This window comes from Ceratotherium simum, chromosome 17 (assembly GCF_057802395.1).
Source record: "Ceratotherium simum simum isolate JZ-2026a chromosome 17, ASM5780239v1, whole genome shotgun sequence".
Classification (NCBI taxonomy): Eukaryota; Metazoa; Chordata; class Mammalia; order Perissodactyla; family Rhinocerotidae; genus Ceratotherium; species Ceratotherium simum.
This window is the reverse complement of record NC_141916.1, coordinates 38,141,557-38,163,209: the sequence shown is the minus strand read 5'-3', so window position 1 is coordinate 38,163,209 and position 21,653 is coordinate 38,141,557. Positions and strand designations below refer to the sequence as shown.

The 21,653-nt window shown below is 34.5% G+C and overlaps 1 protein-coding gene across 7 annotated transcripts in view; it reads right to left on the bottom strand.

Annotated features, from left to right (window-relative positions):
- The window catches only part of SOX5 (SRY-box transcription factor 5), a 964,162-nt gene that overhangs the window by 94,743 nt on the left and 847,766 nt on the right, over positions 1–21,653 (bottom strand). For all 7 annotated transcript variants that reach the window (XM_087442676.1, XM_087442678.1, XM_087442679.1 and 4 more), the window contains one exon: positions 8,530–8,615. In XM_087442676.1, the coding sequence (XP_087298802.1) occupies positions 8,530–8,615 (86 nt within the window). The remainder of the gene's footprint in view (positions 1–8,529; positions 8,616–21,653) is intronic.

Genomic DNA, 21,653 nt, shown 5'->3' with positions numbered 1-21,653 from the left:
CATTCAAGTCTGAAACCAACAGAAATATTTCCTTAAAGGAAGTACTGAGAAGTTCATAAATTTCCTTAGATTTATATGATAAATAGTTTAGGTATAGACAATCAAGTAGCAGAATAAGAGATATGTTTCTTAGTTTATATTCTACTAATATATCTAGAAAAAGAGTAAGCTTCGAAGGGTTATATCAGAAATTTTTTTATGTTATTTATTAAAAAATGCATATTACGTTAAAAGCATCTATGTAAATAGGTTATTTTAAATTTTATAAGGTATTTATTTAGAATAGTTGCAGGCAGCTCATAAAGATCATTCATTTGCATTACACCCATGGAAAAACAGGACTCGACAGGAGGCATTGTTTCCATTTTACAGATACAAATATTAAAATAAAGAGTGAGCAATAGGAAAATATAGAACACTATAAGCCAAGTAACTACTCAGATTTTTTTTTTTTTTGATAAGTAAATTCATTGCTTCCCATAGATTCTTGTGAGGAGCCTTAAAATTATCCACACAAGGGAATAAAATTATTTCTTCATAAATAAGACTATATGCCTCAACTTGACTAAGGTGCTTTAGTTGCTGCCCTGCAAAGTAAGTCCACATAAGAAAAGTCTGCCAAGTCCTAATTTGTGAGACTACCTTTAAGTAATAAAAAATAGCTTTAATACCAGTTAATAACACTTATTAATCAAGAAATAACACCAAGCATTTATTATTCCCTAGCACATAGTATTTGATAATGGCAATTAATAGTTTTATTGCTCTAAACACTCTATGTATGTTATCTCATTTAATCCTCACAATAAGATATCATTTTCACTGTGGTATAACCACATTTTACAGACAAGAAAACTAAGGCATAGAGAGGTTAGGTAATTAGCCCAAAGTCACAGAGCTATAAATAGCAGAACCACGATTTAAGGCACAGATGGTTGCAGGTACCACACTTGTAACCATTATTTCATAATGTCTCACTAAGTAACAGTGCCTCTTAAAATATTAATCTAAACATAATGCTTTAATATAATAAAAATTTTTGCTTTAGTCTTTGTTACCTGCCCTCTAATTATTCCCCGCGGAGAGACTAAATTTTTCTATATATAATTAATTAAGTATGAAGACTTCTGCCTTATGTTTACCAGTTGTATGTAATGAAATTCACATGTTCCAGGGGCATGCTTTGAGACTTAGCCATACAAATAACGGATAATATTCATGAATAATATTCAACAGTTTTCTGGTACCAAAAAATCCTAGCATTTGTTCCTCTTAAGGGACATCTGTCTTCCTTTGGGTTCTTTAAATGCAAGATTCTTATTGGTCCTATGAAGGCGATAACTTTTACTTACGTAAAATTTTACTCCTAAGGTTGAATTTGTCTTCAGAAAATATTCCTTGAATAACTTAAAGTATACCAGTAACATTAAGTAAATTGACAATTAGGTTGAAGAACAAATTTCTACTATAAATAAAATCTGTGAATCTGAAGAATATTAGTTGCTCTCTCTTCTTATATATAGCCAAGACTAAAAAATTGCATAGTTCAGTTTCTCTTGATAAAATGAAAAACCGTATACTTTAAAATTTTCAATAAATTGGTATTGTTCCTAGGATTGCATCTACTGTTGGCCTTGAGCCTAGCAATCCTTTTATGTATGGTAATTAGCCCAGAAACATTTTAGAGTAACCTGCCCATGTTTTGATTAAGAGAACACAAGAATGCCATTGAGGAATGGGCATGGACTTGTGACTGGAAAACTGGCACTGAAAAATAACTATATTACTTTAGTGTAGGCAACGATAGAGCTTCAAACACAATTTTAAAGTTTACCATTTATTTGATTGGTCATTAAAATAAAAATGGGTACTGTGGAAAAGCACACGTGTACTAATGTTTCTGTTAGCATGTAATGAGACACCATGAAGCTGCTGGAAACAAGGAAACACAGAAATAGCATGAAAAAGACACGGCTTGTACTGTCTCCATTGTCCAAATGTCAAACAGCTCCCGGGAACCCTAGGGGTGGTAATAACCATGGATGCAGTTCCTACCAAGTTCTTCCTCAAAGGAGATTCTTGAACACTGCTGGGTTCTGACTGTAGCCCATATGGGCTTGGAAAAGTCAGAGAAAATGTTGGCTGCACTTTTTCAGGCCTATTTGCATATGTTCTTTAGTATGCAGAATGTCTCTGTATATAATTTAATTGTTGTTGGGTTTTTTTTGCCTCTATTAATACATATGCAAATGACTCACACTTGCAGCTGTGCTGTATTAATCATATGTGTGCTTCTGTCTGTCTGCCCTGCAGGCTCAGGGTCTAAGGGAGAGGAAAGGAGGGAATTCATTCTTTTAACCTGCAAGAAAACTCACTCATGCAGACAGAAGTCCTACAGCAAACAGCACACCACGGCTGCGACTGAAATGAGGAGCCGTTGATCATTTTTCACCCTGTATGGAAACGACTATGACCTAAAAGTTAAGCTGAATAGTAGAGTATCTAGGTAGGGAAAGATGAATACTTTACAAGTATTCATCCTTGTAAGTAATTCCTTCAATAAGAAGGTAAAAATCCTCACCTCTAGACCTCTCCATATGCTTATTTCTTCCTTATTGATTTTCTGGAGGTTTCTCTTGGTCAAACACACAAAGCCACGCTGTCACTTACAGTGCTGTGGGAAATATGAAGCATTTATCTGTGTCCTGTCATAATTATTGACCTCCTCAGAGACGGGCAGGAGATTGATAAAAAGATGAACTTCAGTTTCTCATCCACATCTACCTTGATGTTACTCTCTATCAGATAGAAGCTTAAGCCATTTCCACTATGACTTCTATGTACCTTTGACAGCTATGAAAAAAGATTGATTTTAGTTGATATTTAGTATGGTTCATTCTCTAACACACGATCACACGTCATCTCTCATTTTCTCTATCCCAGAAAATGCGTGTTACGGATGTTACTGGTTGCTGGAACTGTTGTCCCATGTGATTTCATTTACGACAACTTGTAATTTTGAGTCTTTATTCCAAAAGCATTATTATGGATGTTTAAACTAATCCTACTAAAATCATTAAAAAGGTTAATTAATTCAATAAAAATTCTTGAATGAATGCTACTTGCTTATTTGAGTAAAATATGACCATCAAAGAAGAATTTCAATCTTTTTTCCTTTGCTTATCACTATTAATCATTGGTTGGAGTCGACATTTTTGGCTTCCTATAGGTAGAACAGGTGGCAACCATCTTTTGGACAACACAAATACAGTATTTATAAAGTGAGAAATAAGTGGATAAATATTTCCTTCTAATTTCAAATCTTATTAGCCTTGTTAAAAAACAGAAATAGTATACCACTCTACAACTATTACTATTAAAAAATTCATGATGTCCATTAAGTAAAATGCAAATTAACTATGATGAATATGAGAAATAAATTTTAGATGGACTGTTGCCATCATTTGGTTTCATTAATTAGAAATAGATGATTCACTTTGTTCATTTTATCTAGTCATAAATGTCCAAAAGATTCAAAGTGTAACTTTATTTTGCTTAAATAATTATACTCACTTTTTAATATTGAAAAGAAGCTCGATTAGTTTTCTATATAAATTAATCCCCTTCCTTTAAAAAGAGACAATATCAGGAGAACAAATATCAAAAGTATCATTGGCTCTTGGAAGAAAAAAAGTAGTTTGAACAGGAAGAAGAAAGAAAAAAAAGGAAGAAGGGAGAAATAAGGAGAAGAGAGTAAACTCGGTATATGAGATGGCTAATTGGCTAGTTACTATGTTGATAATACATCCTTCCATTATTCAGAAATAATTTACCTTGGTGTTATAGCGGCAAGGTGAGTCATATTGAGTCAAAAGTATCTCCAGCAGTTCATATTCTTAAGTATGTCTGTACATACATTAACAAGCAATATAGGAATAAGCTAATGGTGCAATGTTTGGCCCTTTTTTGGGTAAATTATAGTGACTTTAAAAGGAATTATATAAACTGTAATAAATGCTAAAACCCATTCTTTATGCAGCAGCCCATGGTTATGATAAGATAAAGGGAAGAAAGAGCAAGAGAAATAGAGCCAGGGATTTATCATATACTAAGAATCTTCCAATAGGGGTTGAAAAAAATATAAAGTTCCCTGGTCTTTAATATCATTTGTTCCAAAAATTAATCATACACCGCTGTATTGTTTCACTAAAAATGATGATGACTGTTACAGTTTCTTTCACTTTATTAATATTTATTGAGCACTAGCTATTTGCTAGACATTATTCTCAGCATTTGAGATACAATAATGAACAACAACAAAAATGACAGTCCCAGGGCCGGCCCAGTGGCATAATGGTAAACTGCACATGCTCTGCTTTAGCGGCCTGGGGTTCACGGGTTCAGATTGCAGGCGCGGACATACACACCACTCATCAAGCCATGCTGTGGCGGTCTCCCACACACAAAATAGAGGAGGATGGGCACAGATGTTAGCTCTGGACCAATCTTCCTCACCAAAAAAATAAATAAATAGCAGTCCCCGCTCTGGTGGAGCTTAGAGAATATTTGGAACAGACAGACAATAAATAAGAAATATCATAATAAGTTCAAACATAATAGTATGTTTGAAGATGACTAGTGTTATAGACAAAAAGCAGAATAAGAGAAATAGGAAGTATGGTATCTCTGGGAGGGTTACTTTATGATTTAAATAGGTTGGTTAGGGTAGGCCTCAGAGAGGTGACATTACAAGAAATTATTGAACGAGGTGAGCCTCTTCCAGGCAGAGGGAGGAAGGAGTCTTTCAGGTTGAGGGACAGCTAATGCAAAACTCTAAGGTGGGAGCATGTCTTTGCAAGTCAAGGGACAAAAAGAGTCCAGTATAGTTGGAGCAGACTGAATAAGGTAGTGTGGAGCAAAATTGTTATAAAATAATTTTTTAAATACTGCAGTGCCAAATGTGGTACTAGGCATGTAGTGTTTTCATAGGTTTCTTTCATTGCATTAAATGAAAATAGTTTTCCTTTGTTATAAAATTTCAATGTATATCTTATTGTATTGAATTCAAACTGCTAATTTTTTTTCTTCCATGAGCTAAAGATGCCTTTGATATTTGTATTTCTGTTACTGTCTTTTAAAGGATGAAAATTAATTTATATAGGAAATTAATCATTCATATTTAGCTGAATTCTAATATTATAAAGCAGAATAGCTATCTGAACAAAATAGATACATAATTTATTATAAGTGTAATATTAAGATTCATTCTTCACTTTTTCATTTAATAGATATTTATTGAGTCCATAAAATATTTCAAGCACTTAGTTAAGTGCAAATGATGGTGAGTCACTGACTTCACAGATTTTGCCATCTGGTAGAAGCCAGAAAGTAGGATTTAAAACATTCTACAAGTGCTATGAGAGGGGAAATACAGTGTGCTCTTGGAACATGTAAGAGCTACATTAATCTAGACTTGAGGACAATGAAGTCTTCCCTGAAAAAGTGATGTTTCAACTTGCAACCTCAGGAATAAGCAGGAGTTGGCTTGGTAAAGATGGTGGGTAATGGGGTTCCAGGAAGAGGAAACACTACAGGTAAAAGTCCAAAGCGGGGAGAGACACTTGAAAACACCAAGGAGTCATTTAAGGTCATTAAGTAGGGGAAGGACATGATCAGATTTTCTAAAATCAGAAAGATCCTTTTGACTAATGTATAATACAGAGTGCATTGAAGGCGGCAAGGTGAAGACACAAAGACCAGTTCAGGGACTATTGCCGTAAATTAGGTAAGCAATGAGGGTATCCTGACCCAGAAGGGTGACAGTTATGGTAGAAAGAAATGGATGGATTCTTGATATATTTAGTAGGTGGAATGAATAGATAATGAATGAATAGGTGTAGAGGAAGAGGGAGGAAGAGAAGTTAAAGACAGCTTTCATGTTTCCTGGTTAAGCGATAGATGGAGTGGAGCCATTTGCTAAGAACACAGAATGAACAGGTCGAGGGGCAAAGAAGAGAACTGACAAGTCCCATTTTGCACTCAGTTTATAGTTGTCTGTAAACACCTATATATATTTCCTCTTGATAACCAACAAATAGTTGGCTATACGGATCCAAAGCTCAGGAAAGAGTTAAAAGGCAAAAGAGAAAAAGATATTTCATTATAAAAGAAATAAATAATATGGTGCCCTGGCACAACATGTTAATTTGTATGCTTTATATACATAATACAGATTAAGCCATTTTTTCTCTATAAAAAATAAAAACAAATATGACAATGCTTAGACTAGTTTTGCTCCTAAAAGTACACAGCAAGGGGATTTTTTAATGTAAAGTATTATTTTATTACATAGTAAGTAATTTATTATTTTATCCAGGAACATGAAATAATATTTAAGTAATAAATAGTGGTTAAATTTAAAACGTCATTTTGCTTGTCTTTTAAAATAATTGTACTCATCTTTATTCTTTCTTTAATAAAGGTCCTGGTTATTGGTTTTACTCAACATAATACTATTCAAGTGTAATATGCAAAAGATTATTTCAAAAGAAAACACAAATGGTAGGTAAAGAAAGCCAACCATGAGTAGGAATATTTTTATAGTGTCCCTTCTTAGATCTGGAAGGTGTTTGCATTTGAGTACCATTTTTCAATCATGAGCAAAAAACATGTGCGTGTGTGTTTATGTGTATGTGTTTTAATAGTAGCTAATGGCTTACTATGAAAGAGTTTTGGATTATTAATTTTCTTCTTATACCACATTGTTGATTTACTGAGATCCTAACTAAAAGTCATATATTTTAATGGGTACAATGCCACTTATATAAAAGGATCTTTATCCCATTTATAGATCAAATTATAGTTAAAGCAAGAGCAAATATGTTTCATGCCTTTTTTCTTGTTTTCTGATAAATAAAATTTTTTATATTTTTAAATTTTAAGGGATCTGATATCATAAGAACAGAAATAAAACAATTTATGTCAAATATTCTAATATTATCTCTATAGTTTGTAGAAAAGAAGTTTGGATTGTTGCCTAACAAAGCTACTTTCTACTAGAACCTGCAATGAAACACAGGGAATACCTCCAACTCAGCCTCATTCCCACTCACCACTAATCCAACAGTGAAAGGAAATGAGAACGTTTAACTTGCTTTGAAAACTGACATCCTAAATCTCTAACACTCTTATTTTCCACATTCAAATCTATGGCTGGATATTCTTTCCTCTTCCTTTAATTCCACTACTCTTTTTAGTTTTACCTATTACAACCATTTTCCGTATTGTAGTTATTGCCCAGATGCCATTTCAAAGGATAACAAATGTTATGTTACTTTTATTGTCCCCGTGGCTCCAACATTTCCCAAGGTATTTCCAGCTCAAAGAAACAGACACTTACACTGTAGCATTTCATAGGAAAGGTAGAATAGGAATGACTGTTATTAACCTCTGTAGAACACAGTATGTCTCAGCTCCTCCTGTGTTCCTCCTGTGAGACTCAACTGGTTTTTCAGAAACCCACCAGGTCTTCTGACAATCCCCTTTGCCCACCAGATGTATCTGTCTCTTGATGCTACAACATAAAACTATATTTTTCCTTATAGACTAAGATCATCTATCATGACAATGCACTTTCATGAACACAATTTAATTGTATTAAGCACAACTGCTTTATACCTGGTTTCATAGGCATACTGTGTCTTTCAGGGAAAGGAAAATATAAAACTTCTCACAAGGGGAAATTAATCCTATTATTAGATGATCTGTTATTCCCATCAATTGCATAACTATAAAGTTCATAACAACAGAAACTAGGAAAGATTTTGTAGGATGCTGATTCAAAGATTTAAATAGTGAAAGATAGCTTTAATATAATTTTACTGATATTCTTTTCAACCCCAGAGATAAAATTTCTAAAATCACTCGAACATCTGGTAAAGATGTCACCGAAATGCTTGGATATGTGGGAATATGTATATTGCGCAGGGTCAGAAGGTCTTATTTGGGATGTCTGGATAACGTTGGTCTCACTTAGGCACCTGCTTATTTGGTCTACTTATCCTTACTTGCCCAACTGAGCAGGCATTAGCAGGAGCATAAAGAGATCTACAGACATCTTCAACAATACAGGGCATCTTAAACTATTTTAAGGGTAATTTTTAAGTTGCCTTGATCCATAAGTATCTGTTCGAATATCTTTCGTAGTTTTTCGTTCGTTTTATCTCGATGAGGACCATTCTGTGATGAAATTATGGCACATAGTAATCAAAGCAAAACTACAGCTCATTTTGTTAAATCATACCACACAATAAAAAAATTACAATAAGCTATCTTTAGTAGAGAAAACAGGGCTAAAAATTAAAAGAATCAACATCTCAACTTTTGACTGAGCATCAGTACAAATAAATTTAAAAACAAAAAAGTGTGAGACAAATATCCCTAGTCAGTTTTCTTTTGCTTTGACACGCTAAATAGCTGTTTTGGATATTGACTTAACCTTTGTCTCTTCCGCATTGTTTCCTGACTTACCTGCAGTTGGAGTGGGCCTAAGCCTGGTGTTGCTGCAGCAGCAGCTGCCATGGTAGTTGGGATCAGCTGAACAGGGTAAGGGTCACCTAAGTAAGAGAATAATAGAGGCGTCAGCACCTTTTATCTACTCTCCACCTGCAAATTAAACTCGTGCATTCACTCTTTCCAAAAGCCTTCTTTTGTGTGCCTTGCTGAGGCCTAATGAAAAGCTCTATTGTGCAGCCTTTTACTAACACTCTTTTCACAATTCTGGCTGAGAGAGGAATGTGAATAAAAGGCACAAGCAATTAAGGCGGAAACCTCATCCTTTTTTCATGATGTATTTAGGAAAATAGGAGGAAAAAGTGCAGATCGATCAGAGGGCTGCACTTTACAACACACACACACACCTACACACACACACACCTGATAATCTTGATATGAGCACACTCCTCAGCAAATTTTAACTGTTATTATAAAAGGAATTTAACTAAACTTACTTCCATTTTAACAAACTAAACTCTAAGGATTTAAGCCAAGTAGCTTATCTTTTGAATGCTATGCTATTGTCTTGATTCAAATAACCACTTAAATAATGTCATGTGGACAAATTCATACTAAAGAAAACATTTTATTCAATTTTTAAGTATATATTTGTACCCTTATTATTCCAGAGACAAATGTTTATAAAAATATATTATTAAAGAAACCCAGGAAATAGATGGTTTCTCCCCAAAGGATTTCTGTTTGTAAGAATAACTAAAAAAACAAAATTTTAGTAATTCAAAATTAATCTTCAAGTTCTGATATATATGATCTATAAAGATATAGAGGCATACACACAAACATATATACATATACACACATACAGAAGACTATAATGTATATTTTTGATACAAATAGAGAATTTTTTCCATTTAATAGAGTTGCAACAGATGTTTTACATAGAGCCCAATGATATGCTAATAGATATGGACATTAGTCATTTGAAATATGATCATAGCACATAATTGAAACTAGTAACTATAATAACAATTTTATAAAATATAAAACAATTTTTTAGAAATCTAATTTGTGAAAAACTTGTTGAATGTCAAATATATGGAAAATGTAACTGAATATAACCCAGTTAATATATTCATTCAAAAATATTTAGAGTACCTGCTATGTGTTAAGCACTGCTGTTGACACTAGAAATAGAGCTTTAAAGAAGACTAATATGCAGAAGCACATTTACTCTGGACCTAATGAAGCTTAAGCTTTGGGGTTCTGGGAAGGGCCCCTAGCAGTGTGTTCACAGGGTCATATGTTTTTATATTTGTCAGCTTCCTTAATTTTTTACTTTGTTGTGATTTCTTTTTATAAATGAATATTCTCTTTTGCACTTAAATGTATATATATGTATGTAAATATGTATAAATATGGAAGTCATATATATATAATTTTCACATTATTATTCTTAAAGAGGGGGCCCCCAAATTACATGTTTAGGCTTTAAAATACCTGAATCTACCTCTGCAACCTGGCCTTCCCAGAACTTACAGCTTAATGGGAGAAAAAGAAAAAGATAATCCAATGATTAGTATAAAATATAATGACTGTTAAGATAGGGAAGTATATAACGTTATGGACTACACTGTGAGTGGCCCAAACCTAGTCTAAAAGGTCAAAGACAGCCTCTAGGAAGAAGTCGCATTTAAGATGAAACTCAAATTAAGTGAAAGCTAGCCAGGCAAAGAAGGGAAGGAAGAATGTTTAAGGAAAAGAAACAATTTCATGAAGACTCAGAGGCAAATGGGAGTGTTATATCAGAGCCCAGTCCCTGTATTGCTCAAGTACAGAGTGCAGGTAGGGAAGCAGATCCAAATGGGGTTGGAGAGATGTATGGTTTTATAAACAATATTAAAGAATCTAAACTTTATCCTATAGAATAAAGGAAACCATGAACATGGGAAAAAGATGGGCTGAATAAAATCACTTGGGCTAGAGGCTGGAAGCTGTAATTAATAATAAAAAGATGCAAGACTCGGCATAATATGTAATAATGGTCTTGACTAGGGTGGTGATGTTTGGATGGAGAAAGATGGGGAGAGTCAAGTGATATTTAAGAGGTGGAACTGACAAAACTTAATGATCGTTTGCGTATGAGAGCAAGAGAAGGCTCAAGGATGACTCCCAGGTTTTTCAGTTGAACAGCTGACTGGAGAGTGGAACTATCTGTTGGGTTTGCAAACATGGATGATAAGCAAGATTGCCAGTTGGGCTTGGTGGGGGCGGGAGATTAGGGGGAAAGAATAAAGAATTCTGTTTTGGACATTTTAAGTTTGAAATTACTATCAGATATCCAAGTAGAGGTGTTCATTGAGGCAACTGATAAACATGTTAACATTTTAGAGGAGAAATCCACATAGGAGACATAAATTTGAAAGTGGTCAGCATATATCTAAATTTAAAGCTATAAGCCTTCATGAGCACATTTAGGAGCTAACTGTAGATAAAAAAAAGAGGTCCAAGGATTGGATTGTGGGATACACTAACATTTACAGTCAGGGAGATAGGTAACTAGCAGAAAAAGTGAGGAGAAATGTCAATTTGGTGTTCCAGAAGCCAAATAAAGAAAAGATTTTCACCAAGAGTGATGAATTTTTTCAAATGCTCGATTTAGTGATTAGGAGTCCTTGGTAACTTCGACAAGGGCAATTTTAGCAGAGTGGTGGGTGAGAAAGCCTAAGTGGCGTGTGATCGAGAGAGGATGATTGAAAGAAAGGAATTGGAGGCAGTAAGTGTAGATCCTTGCTTTTCAAAGTGAAGTTTCCAATGAGCAGCACTGGCATCCCTAGGAGTTTCTCAGAATTGTTGGATTTTAGCCCCACCCCAAATCTACTGTGGCACGCAGCCCCTAAGATGGACTCCCCCCATGACTCCCACTTCCTGGTATTTGTGTCCTTGTGCAATTCCCTCCCCTTGAGTATGGGCTGAACCTAGTAACTGCTTTCTAATGAACAAATAAGGCAAAAGCGATGAGATGTTACTTGTGAGATTAGGTTACAAAAAGACTCTGGCTCTGTCTTGCTTGCCCTCTCCCACCCCCACCCTCTCTGCCTCTCTTGGAGCAAGCAGCTATGTTGTGAGCAGCCCTATGGAGAGGATCACATGGCAAAGGACTGATGTCTTCAGGCCAACAGCAAGCAGACATGAGGCCTGCCAACAGCCAAAGGAGGGAGCTTGGAAGCGAATTCCTCCCCAAGGCAAGCCTAGAGATGACTACAGTCCAGGTCAACACCTTGATTGCAGCAAGTGAAAGATTATGAGCCCGAGGTACCTAGCATGGCTATGTCCAAAGAAATCTTTGTTATTTTAAGCCACTAAGCTTTGGATAATTTGTTAAAGCAGAAAGCATATACCTTCTAAATTAGAATTTAAATTTTGACAAGATTCCCAATGATGAGTATGCATTTGAGAAGTGCTGGAACAGCCAATTTCAGTGAGGTATTTTGTAGTAGCTAGTGGAGGATATGTGACCAAGAAACTTTATTAAAAAGGTATATACTTATAAAAATTATAGCATGCTTGTATGCTAATGAGAAAGATCCAGTAAATAGGGAAAAAACTGATCATACAAGAGAGGGGACAATTGACAATAACTGATAAGGCTTTACTTACCACTTGGTATTTGTAATATTTAATCTAGAAAATGCTGTAGCCGATTTTATAAAGTAAAGGGAATTTTAGATGTTTAAAAGCTGGATTTGTATTTATGCAAACTACCTAAAACACCAAATATTATAGTATGATTATTAGAATTGACAATTTAAAATACTTAAAACCGTAATTCATTTATATTCCTCATTTAATGAAGGTAATATTAAAATTAACTACAGCAAAAGTATAGAGGCTGTGGTGCTCTTCATAGTGATAATTCATTTTATATAATTTACTTTCCCCATTCAAAATTAACCAATTAATAATCACTTATCCACCATGTGTCCAGAACTCTGCCTGGTGCTGTAGGAGATAAAAACAACAAAGCAAAATAAAACTTAGTTTCCGTTTACTATATGCCTGTCTTTTCTAATTAAGTACTTATCTGAGTACAAAAGGCAGTGGATATGAAATGAAGTTTTAACAAGCTTGATTAAAGAGGTTAAGTAGTAGGAGGTCTTACAGATGACCCACTCTTTAACCTAGGGACAGAGACTTACTCATAAATTTGGATCAACAGCAAACACCTTCCTAAGTGTTCTGGGCACTTTTGAATTACTAGCATCTAATTATCAATAACAAATTGAATATTACATGAACATTTAAAGCTCACTAGTTAAAATCTGGACTATCCCAAGACATTTTAAAAAATGCATATATTAGAATCTTTTCTTTCTTAATTTCCTAAATTCATAAATCTATACTAATGAAATGAATACAGTTATCTTTCTTTTGAATATACATATATATGTGCATAACTATTATGTTATAAACATGCCATATTGTACATGTATATGCAAGTGTATGTATATATATATGAAATGTTTATACAAGCTAAATAATTTCATATATGCGTTATGGGCTGAATTGTGTCCCCCCAAAATTCATATGTTGAAGTGCTAACCCCCCAGTATCTCAGAATGTATGTATTTGGATTTAGGGCCCTTAAAGAGTTAATTAAGGTAATGTGAGGTCATATAGGTAGGCTCTAATCCGATATGACTGGTGTCCTTATAAAAAGAGATTAGGACACAAACAACACAGATGGAGGGACAACCACGTGAGGACAGAGGGAGAAGATGGCCATCTACAAGACACAGAAAGAGGTCTCAGAATGAAATCCACTCTGTTGACACCTTGGATCTTGGACTTCTGGCTTCCAGAATTGTGAGAAAACAAATTTCTGTTGTTTAAGCCACTCAGTTTGTGGTATTTTGTTATGGCAGCCCTAGCAAACTAATACCACATGTTTGTCATATACACCTCATACCAATGTATTTGATGTTTAAGGGAATTGGAGAAAACAAAAGACTGGCACGGCAGGAATTAAAAAGACTACTATAGCTATTATATATTTTTAATCATATATAGTTTCCAAGATAGAAATATATGATCATAAACAGGAGATCAATTAATTTGAAAAGGTTTGTATATAAGGCACTGCATTAATGCAACTATCTCCATCCAACATACAAACATACATAACTTGAAGCATGTCGACCTTACTACCGATTTTTCAGGCCCAGAATATCCAGAACTAGTTTGACTGAAATTTGCCCCATGTTACTAACTAAGTAAATAGAAATATGATAATTGTGAAAGTGGCCAATATAGCACTTTAACTCTTAATTAAGGAAATTCAAAATATATTACATGCATGTATTGGCGTTTTAAAGTAGACACAGAATCGGTAAGACTTCACCAACAAGGTCAAGGGTAGTATCTTAATGGCAAAACAGAAATTCAGAAACTGTCGGGGGAAAAAGAGATCTTTTATTGAAGTAATTACTGTCCTCTATTTGTGCTATCCCTCAATTTACTGTACTAAAAAATATTACAACAGGTTTATTTTGTAAATACCTCATGAGTATTTATACCTCAGTAAAAATTAGATAATGGAAAATTCTAACTTTTAAAGTTCAACCATGTGTAAGTTATTCTAATTGACTTTCAACTAGTTAAAGTAATTTCTTTCACTCTTTCCTCGGTTTTAACCATCTGAACAGTTTTTCCCTAAGCCTTTCCAAAATTAATTTGCCTCTTATTTCAAAGCCAAGTATGGAAAATTCTAGCTCAAAACTAAAATTTTTCAAAAAGTTGAAAAACATACCAACGTATGTAGTCAGTTCTTTTCAGAATACAACCTAGCTTATAGTATCTATTTATACAAACGATATAGCTAATATTAAATAACCCAATAACCCTTCAGAAAGCATGTTAATTGCATTAGTATTAAAGTAATGAATATTTAGATAATATCTATATCCAGTGACACACATTTTTATGCTAAATAACACAGAGTAATAAAAACAATATTTTTCAACAAGGTTATTTAGGCTGAGGAAGATTGTCAAAAGCAAGTATGTTCTTACCCACGGTTAACGACATAAACCCTTTCATCCACTGAACTAATATAAAAGTTCTGGAAAGTTTATGGCATTGTCCTCACTGAAATACGGAGACTCATTTCTTTACTAGCCTTCCATAGTTTTTTTGTTTGGTTTTGTTTTTCTTCCTAGACAAATACCAAATTACCTTCTCTAGGTGCTAGGAAATGTAAAAATTAAAACCTATCCACATACACACACACAATCCCTGCCCTAGAAGAGTTCCTAATCAAGTGCAGGGGATAAAAACGTAAACCAATTCAATGATACAATAAGCAAGAGTGTAGAAGGTATTCTGGAATACCTAGAAGAGTGTAGAAGGTATTCTGGAAACCTCCAGAAAAGAAGAAATTAACTTGGAAAGTGTGTCAAGGAAAGTTATTTGTTAAAGTGTCTCTTAAAAAATGGCTACCTTCACTACCAGATTATCTTTTAGGACCATTTTACCACCTACTTTCCACGTCTTCTAACTGCTAGAGAGTCCCACAGTAGGCCTCCACCACTTGATGCAACCAGGATTGCTCTTAATCATCTTCCCAGAGTGGTACTTAAAACACCCTGCTCTTATCACTCTAACTTCCAGGTAGAGGGTGTCCCGTCTAAGACAAAATGAAGTTAAAAAGGACACTATGAATGGAAATTTTGAAGGAAGTTGCTTTCTTTCATCTCATGGGCCAATAGATGAACTGGTGGGTTTCTTCTGCTTGGAAGGAGCTCGTTATCCTTCATAGGGCAGTGCTAACAATAACCACTATCCTTTATAGGCCCCTACTTCCAGGGATATTTTAATACTCCCAGTGTATCTGATGTAGCAGGGAATGTTAAACTATGCAGCTAAAGAAGCAGGTAGAACACCTATTTGCAGAGTCTTGTATTTTACTTTGAAGTCAATGTTAAGTCACTGAAAGATTTTGAGCAGGAAAGTGACATAGTCTGATTTATGTCATAGATAGATCAATTTTGTGGCGAGGGATAGGATCGATTGGAAGACGGAGAGACTGGAGACAAACAGACATGTTAAAAACTACTGCAGTAAATCAAGTGGGAAATGTAATGGCTTAAACTAATCATAAGGGAAAGAGAGGAGGGAACAGATTTGGGAGACAGACTTGATGACCAATTTGATGAGAGAAAAGAGATACAGGGGAAAAAATCATAGTTTGGGCTTATTTTATTTTCATACATGGTTTAGGAAAAAAAATTACTTTTTACCCAAATAGTTATGCAATTGTTCCAACATCATTTTTTGAATAACTCACTATTCTCCCACTGATTTGAAATGTGGGCAACTAATATTTGTTGACTTCTAGTACTCTGTTAAAATATTTTACATATGTATACATATAAATATACACATATGCATCCAAATAGATATGAATATATTTACTTGCGTGTATAAAATATCATCTAGTCTTCATAACTCAGTAGGGAAGATATTATTCTCTTTCTACAAATTAAAAAAAAATGTTCAGTATCTCACAGTTAGTAAGTACTATAGTCCTTACTATTTTCGTAAAATGTATTAAGTTTTAGAAAACATTATAGACTATTTTTAGAGCATTATGCAAACATATATTTCCATTTTCAAAATAGATATATTCATTTAATACTCACTCAACTCACATGTATCAAGCACTATGTGAAGGACACAAAGAAATAAAAGGTATAGTCATTGCCTTCATAACACTTTCAGTTACAAAATAAGACATACAAATGTGGAAAGGAAATAAATCAAAGCCATATGATTAAAATCAGATGAATAAGAAAAGTAATAATTACTAGAGAAAGGAGGAATTTATGTAAGCTGAAATCATGGGAGAAAGAATCAGAGTTGGGGCTGGGCTTGAGTTAGGCCTTGAATAAAAAATAAGAACTAGAAAAGATGAGAGAAGTCCAAGTATTGCAATGCTTGGCACACAGCAGATGTTCAATAAATATTTGCTGAATGAATAAATGGTTGAGCCTAAAAGTAAGAATGAGAGAAATGAGTGAGCAAAAGGTCTTTATGAACTAGCCTGCAGTTGGACCCATTTCCAACAGCAGCAAGAAATATTTAGAAGGTTGGTTAGTGTCTATTGAGTACCTCAAATACCACGGTAAGAATTTGTACATATCACGTCCTTAAACATGCACAATTACCTCCTATCCTAAAAAACAACCAGCTATTTGGACTCTAAAATCCCTCTAAAACACTTATTTTAGTGTTTAGTTAGTAAGGAATAATTTATTTACTTTCTTCTTCTCATCTAAATTGCTACAAACTAGTCTTCAATGATAATCTTAAATATTTCTTCTACACTTTAGTTTTCAATCCAAAAATTTTTCTGGAAACACTTTATAAATTTACCAATGACCTCCAAATTGCCAAATTTATATGAACACCATTGTGCAACAGCTGATACTATTAATGACTCTCTCCTTCTCTAACTACATCTATACTCTCTTGACTTATAACATGCTCTTCTGGTGCTCCTCATACCTTGTTAATGCTGACTTTATTATTTCTGCAATAGGCTGTTCTACCTTCCTTCACTCATCCCTTAAATATTGGTATTCCTTATTTGGTATTGCTTGAGGTCTAATCCTTGGCGCTTGGCCTTTCTCATTCCACTCACTTAATCTGAATGATCTTATCCAAACTCATGGTCCAACGACCATACACAAACAAATACATTCCAAATCAGTGACTCCACCCTAGACCTTTCCACTGTTTTTTGGACAATCTCCCCAACTGTCCTATAGGAAGTTCAGTCTTCACATGTGCAAAACTTAATTCATCATCTTTCTTGGAAAATCTACTACTCCTATTATTTCTATCTCATTTGGTGACACCTGTCCCCTAGGCTATAAACACCACAGTATCTTGGATTTCTCCCTCCCTTTCACCCTCCATGGCCAATCAATCACAGGCTTTGTTTTTTTTTTAACTCCCAGGCTTTCATGTCTACTGGAAGAGCCTCCAAATCAGTCTCCCAGGCTCCAGTCCTCTGTTAAAGAAATTAATTCTTACTCAGCTTCCAGTGGCACTCATTACACGCACACAATAAATATTGATTAGTTGTACTTAAAATGTAATAAATATCTATTGATTCTATACCATGTGTTAAGGACTGAAAAGTTCAAAAGTGAACAAGAAAAGTATGCCTTGGCATGGATGGATAGATGGATAAAAACCAGTATGATCTCAACTCTGGGTTTTAGTCCTTCAATGGTTTTTAAGTTCCTCCAGCATATAAGAACTATAATTATATCCCTGCATTGCTCTCTTCTTATTTCCTCAAACTACTCTCCATTTCTTGCCTTACAGTTTACTCTCAAAAATGACCTGCTTATAGGTCCATGTACACCCTATTCCATCTCTTGCTTTCTGGCCTTTATCCAGGCTGTTTTTTCCTGCCTGGAATATTGTTTCTATATCCCTCTAACCCCAAACTTCTTCAATTGCTTAGCTGCCCTTCATCCTTAGGATTTGACTTAGGAGTCCCTACTCCCAGAAGCCTTTCCTGACACCTTCCACCATTCTTAGATTTGAATTCATTCTCTTTCCTCTGACTTCTGTTAAAATTCTATGCATACCTCTATCATATTACATCTGTTTTATATCATTCTCCCCAACTAGACTATGAGCATCCTAAAGGCAGGGATTATATCTTACTCATCTTTAAATCCCCAGTTCCTAGCATAGTGCCTTGCCCATTTAAGGCTACGTGTTTATTGACTGAATAAATGAAGGAATAATTTATTTAACTAAGAAATTAACGAATATCAAACACAGGAAACCATTCTGCTCATATCAAAAGATTAAGGTTTACACATGGTCATCTCAATAGATGCAGAGAAGGCATTTGATAAGATACAACATCCGTTTATGATAAAAAAACTCTCAACAAAATGGGAATAGAAGGAAAGTACCTCAATATAATAAAGGCTATTTATGACAAACCCACAGCCAACATCATACTCAATGGGGAAAGACTGAAAGCCATTCCTCTGAGAACAGGAACAAGGCAGGGCTGCCCACTCTCACCACTCCTGTTCAACACTGTACTGGAGGTTTTGGCCAGAGCAATTAGGCAAGAAAAAGGAATAAAAGGAATCCTAATAGGTAACGAAGAAGTGAAACTCTCACTATTTGCAGATGACATGATTTTATATATAGAAAACCCTAAAAAATCAGTTGGAAAACTATTGGAAATAATCAACAACTACAGCAAAGTTCCAGGGTACAAAATCAATCTACAAAAATCAGTTGCATTTCTGGATGCTAATAACAAATTAACAGAAAGAGAGCTCAAAAAGATAATACCATTTACAATTGCATCAAAAAGAATTAAATACCCAGGAATAAATCTTACCAAGGAGATGAAAGACCTATACAATGAGAACTACACGACATTATTGAAAGAAATCGATGATGACATAAAGAAATGGAAAGATATCTCATGCACGTGGATTGGAAGAATAAACATAGTTAAAATGTCTATATTACCTAAAGCAATCTACAGATTCAATGCAATCCAAATCAGACTCCCAATGACATTCTTCATGGAAATAGAAAAAAGAATACTAAAATTCATATGGGGCAACAAAAGACCCCGAATAGCTAAAGCAATCCTAAGAAAAAAAGAACAATGCAGGAGGCATCACAATCCCTGACTTCAAAACATACTACAAAGCAATAGTAATCAAAACAGCATGGTACTGGCACAAAAACAGACACACAGATCAATGGAACAGAATTGAAAGCCCAGAAATAAAACCACACATATACGGACAGCTAATTTTTGACAAAAGAGCTGAGAATATACAATGGAGAAAGGAAAGTCTCTTCAATAAATGGTGTTGGGAAAACTGGACAGCCACATGCAAAAGAATGAAAGTGGACCATGTGCTATCGCCATTCACAAAAATTAACTCAAAATGGATCAAAGACCTGAAGGTGAGACCTGAAACTATAAAACTCATAGAAGAAAATATAGGCAACACACTATTTGACATTGGTCATAAAGGAATCTTTTCAGATGACATGCCTACCCAGACTAGGGAAAATAAAGAAAAAATAAACAAGTGGGACTTTATCAGATTAAAGAGCTTCTACAAGACAAACGAAACCAGAATCAAGATAAACAGACAACCCACCAGCTGGGAGAGAATATTTGCAAAACATACATCTGACACGGGGTTGATCTCCATAATATATAAAGAACACACACAACTGAACAACAAAAAAACAAACAACCTGATCAAAAAATGGGCAGAGGAAATGAACAGACACTTCTCCAAAGAAGATATACACATGGCCAATAGGCACATGAAAAGATGTTCTACATCATTAATCATATCAGGGAAATGCAAATCAAAACAACACTAAGATATCACCTCACGCCCATTAGAATGGCTATAATCACCAAGACAAAAAACAACAAATGTTGGGGAGGATGTGGAGAAACAGGAACCCTCATACACAGCTGGTGGGAATGCAAACTGGTGCAGCCTCTATGGAAAACGGTATGGAGATTCCTCAAAGAATTAAAAATAGAGATGCCCTATGATCCAGCCATCCCACTACTGGGAATCTATCCAACGAACCTGAAATCAACAATCCAAAGAGGCTTATGCACCCCTATGTTCATTGCAGCATTATTCACTGTAGCCAAGAAGTGGAAGCAACCCAAGTGTCCCTCGACTGATGACTGGATCAAGAAGATGTGGTATATATATACAATGGAATACTACTCAGCCACAAAAAAAAGACAAAATCGTCCCATTTGCAACAACATGGATGGGCTGGAGGGTATTATGTTAGGTGAAGCAAGCCAGAAAGAGAAAGACAAACACTGTATGATCTCACTCATATGTGGAATATAAACCAACACATGGACAGAGAAAACTGTATTGTGGTTACCAGGGGCAATGGGGGTGGGGGGTTAGGCACAAGGCGTGAAGGGAGACATATACATGGTGATGGACAAACAAAAATGTACAACCCAAAATTTCACAATGTTAAAAACTATTAAAACATCAATAAAAAAATAATAAAAAAATAAAAAGATTAAAGTTTAGTAGAAGAAACAGATTGTAGGCAAATAATTGTACAAACAAGGAACAAATTAGTTTTTTGTACAGGGTTTAATTCAAAAAATGATAATGTTTTAGATCAACTGCCAATGATACGAAGAAAGGATAGGAGATGGAGGGGGAAAGAGAAACCTAGATTTTGGAGATATGAGAAAATAAGGACCTGAAGGAGCTGAAGGAGGTGGTCAAAGAATCTCCTGTAACATATTCTCAGCCATCAAACAATGCTTTTACAATACTTCATAATTTATCTCTTTTATAAATTTTTATTTTAAAAGTAATTCTTATCCCCTTGGGTATTAAAACTAAATAATACGAATTTCCTACATCTTAAAATGACTTCTGTTCACTAACAAGAACCCACTATTCTGACGTCATTAAAGCACCTAGCATGGTCAAGGTGTCTACTAGAAAAGATAATATATATAAACAAATGACAAAAACAAAATTCTTCATCATCGTGGTCATTTCAAATCCCCGTAGACTCTCTGAAATCCAAGCAAGTTGAATTTTGCTTTCTTATAGCAATAAGCTCAGCTAACTTCCTCCTTCATTTTAGGTAGTTAAATTTATAATTATTTTCCTAAATCATCGTGTGGAGTTCAAGAAGTTCAGAGCAATTGATATGCTACACATAAGTAATGGTGCAGAGGCTTCTAAGTGCAGAAAATCTGTAAAGTTGTTCCAGATTTGCTAGACGAGAATAATACGACTTTAATATTTGAAACTTTTTATAAGAAACACTAATATTTTGAGGTAACTCATAAAAAAGTAAGTAGTGAATATAAATAATTCATATGAATTTTATTTGAAAAAGTAAAATTAATAAAATTATCTCTTGTTTGACTATTAGTTATTTTAAAAGAAGATATTTTGAGGCAATTGTTAGCTCTTAACTGCTTTGTCACAGGCTTTTTTCAGTTAAAGAGATTTTTTTTTTAAATAAAAAATATTTCTACACCTTTTTAATGTAGCATA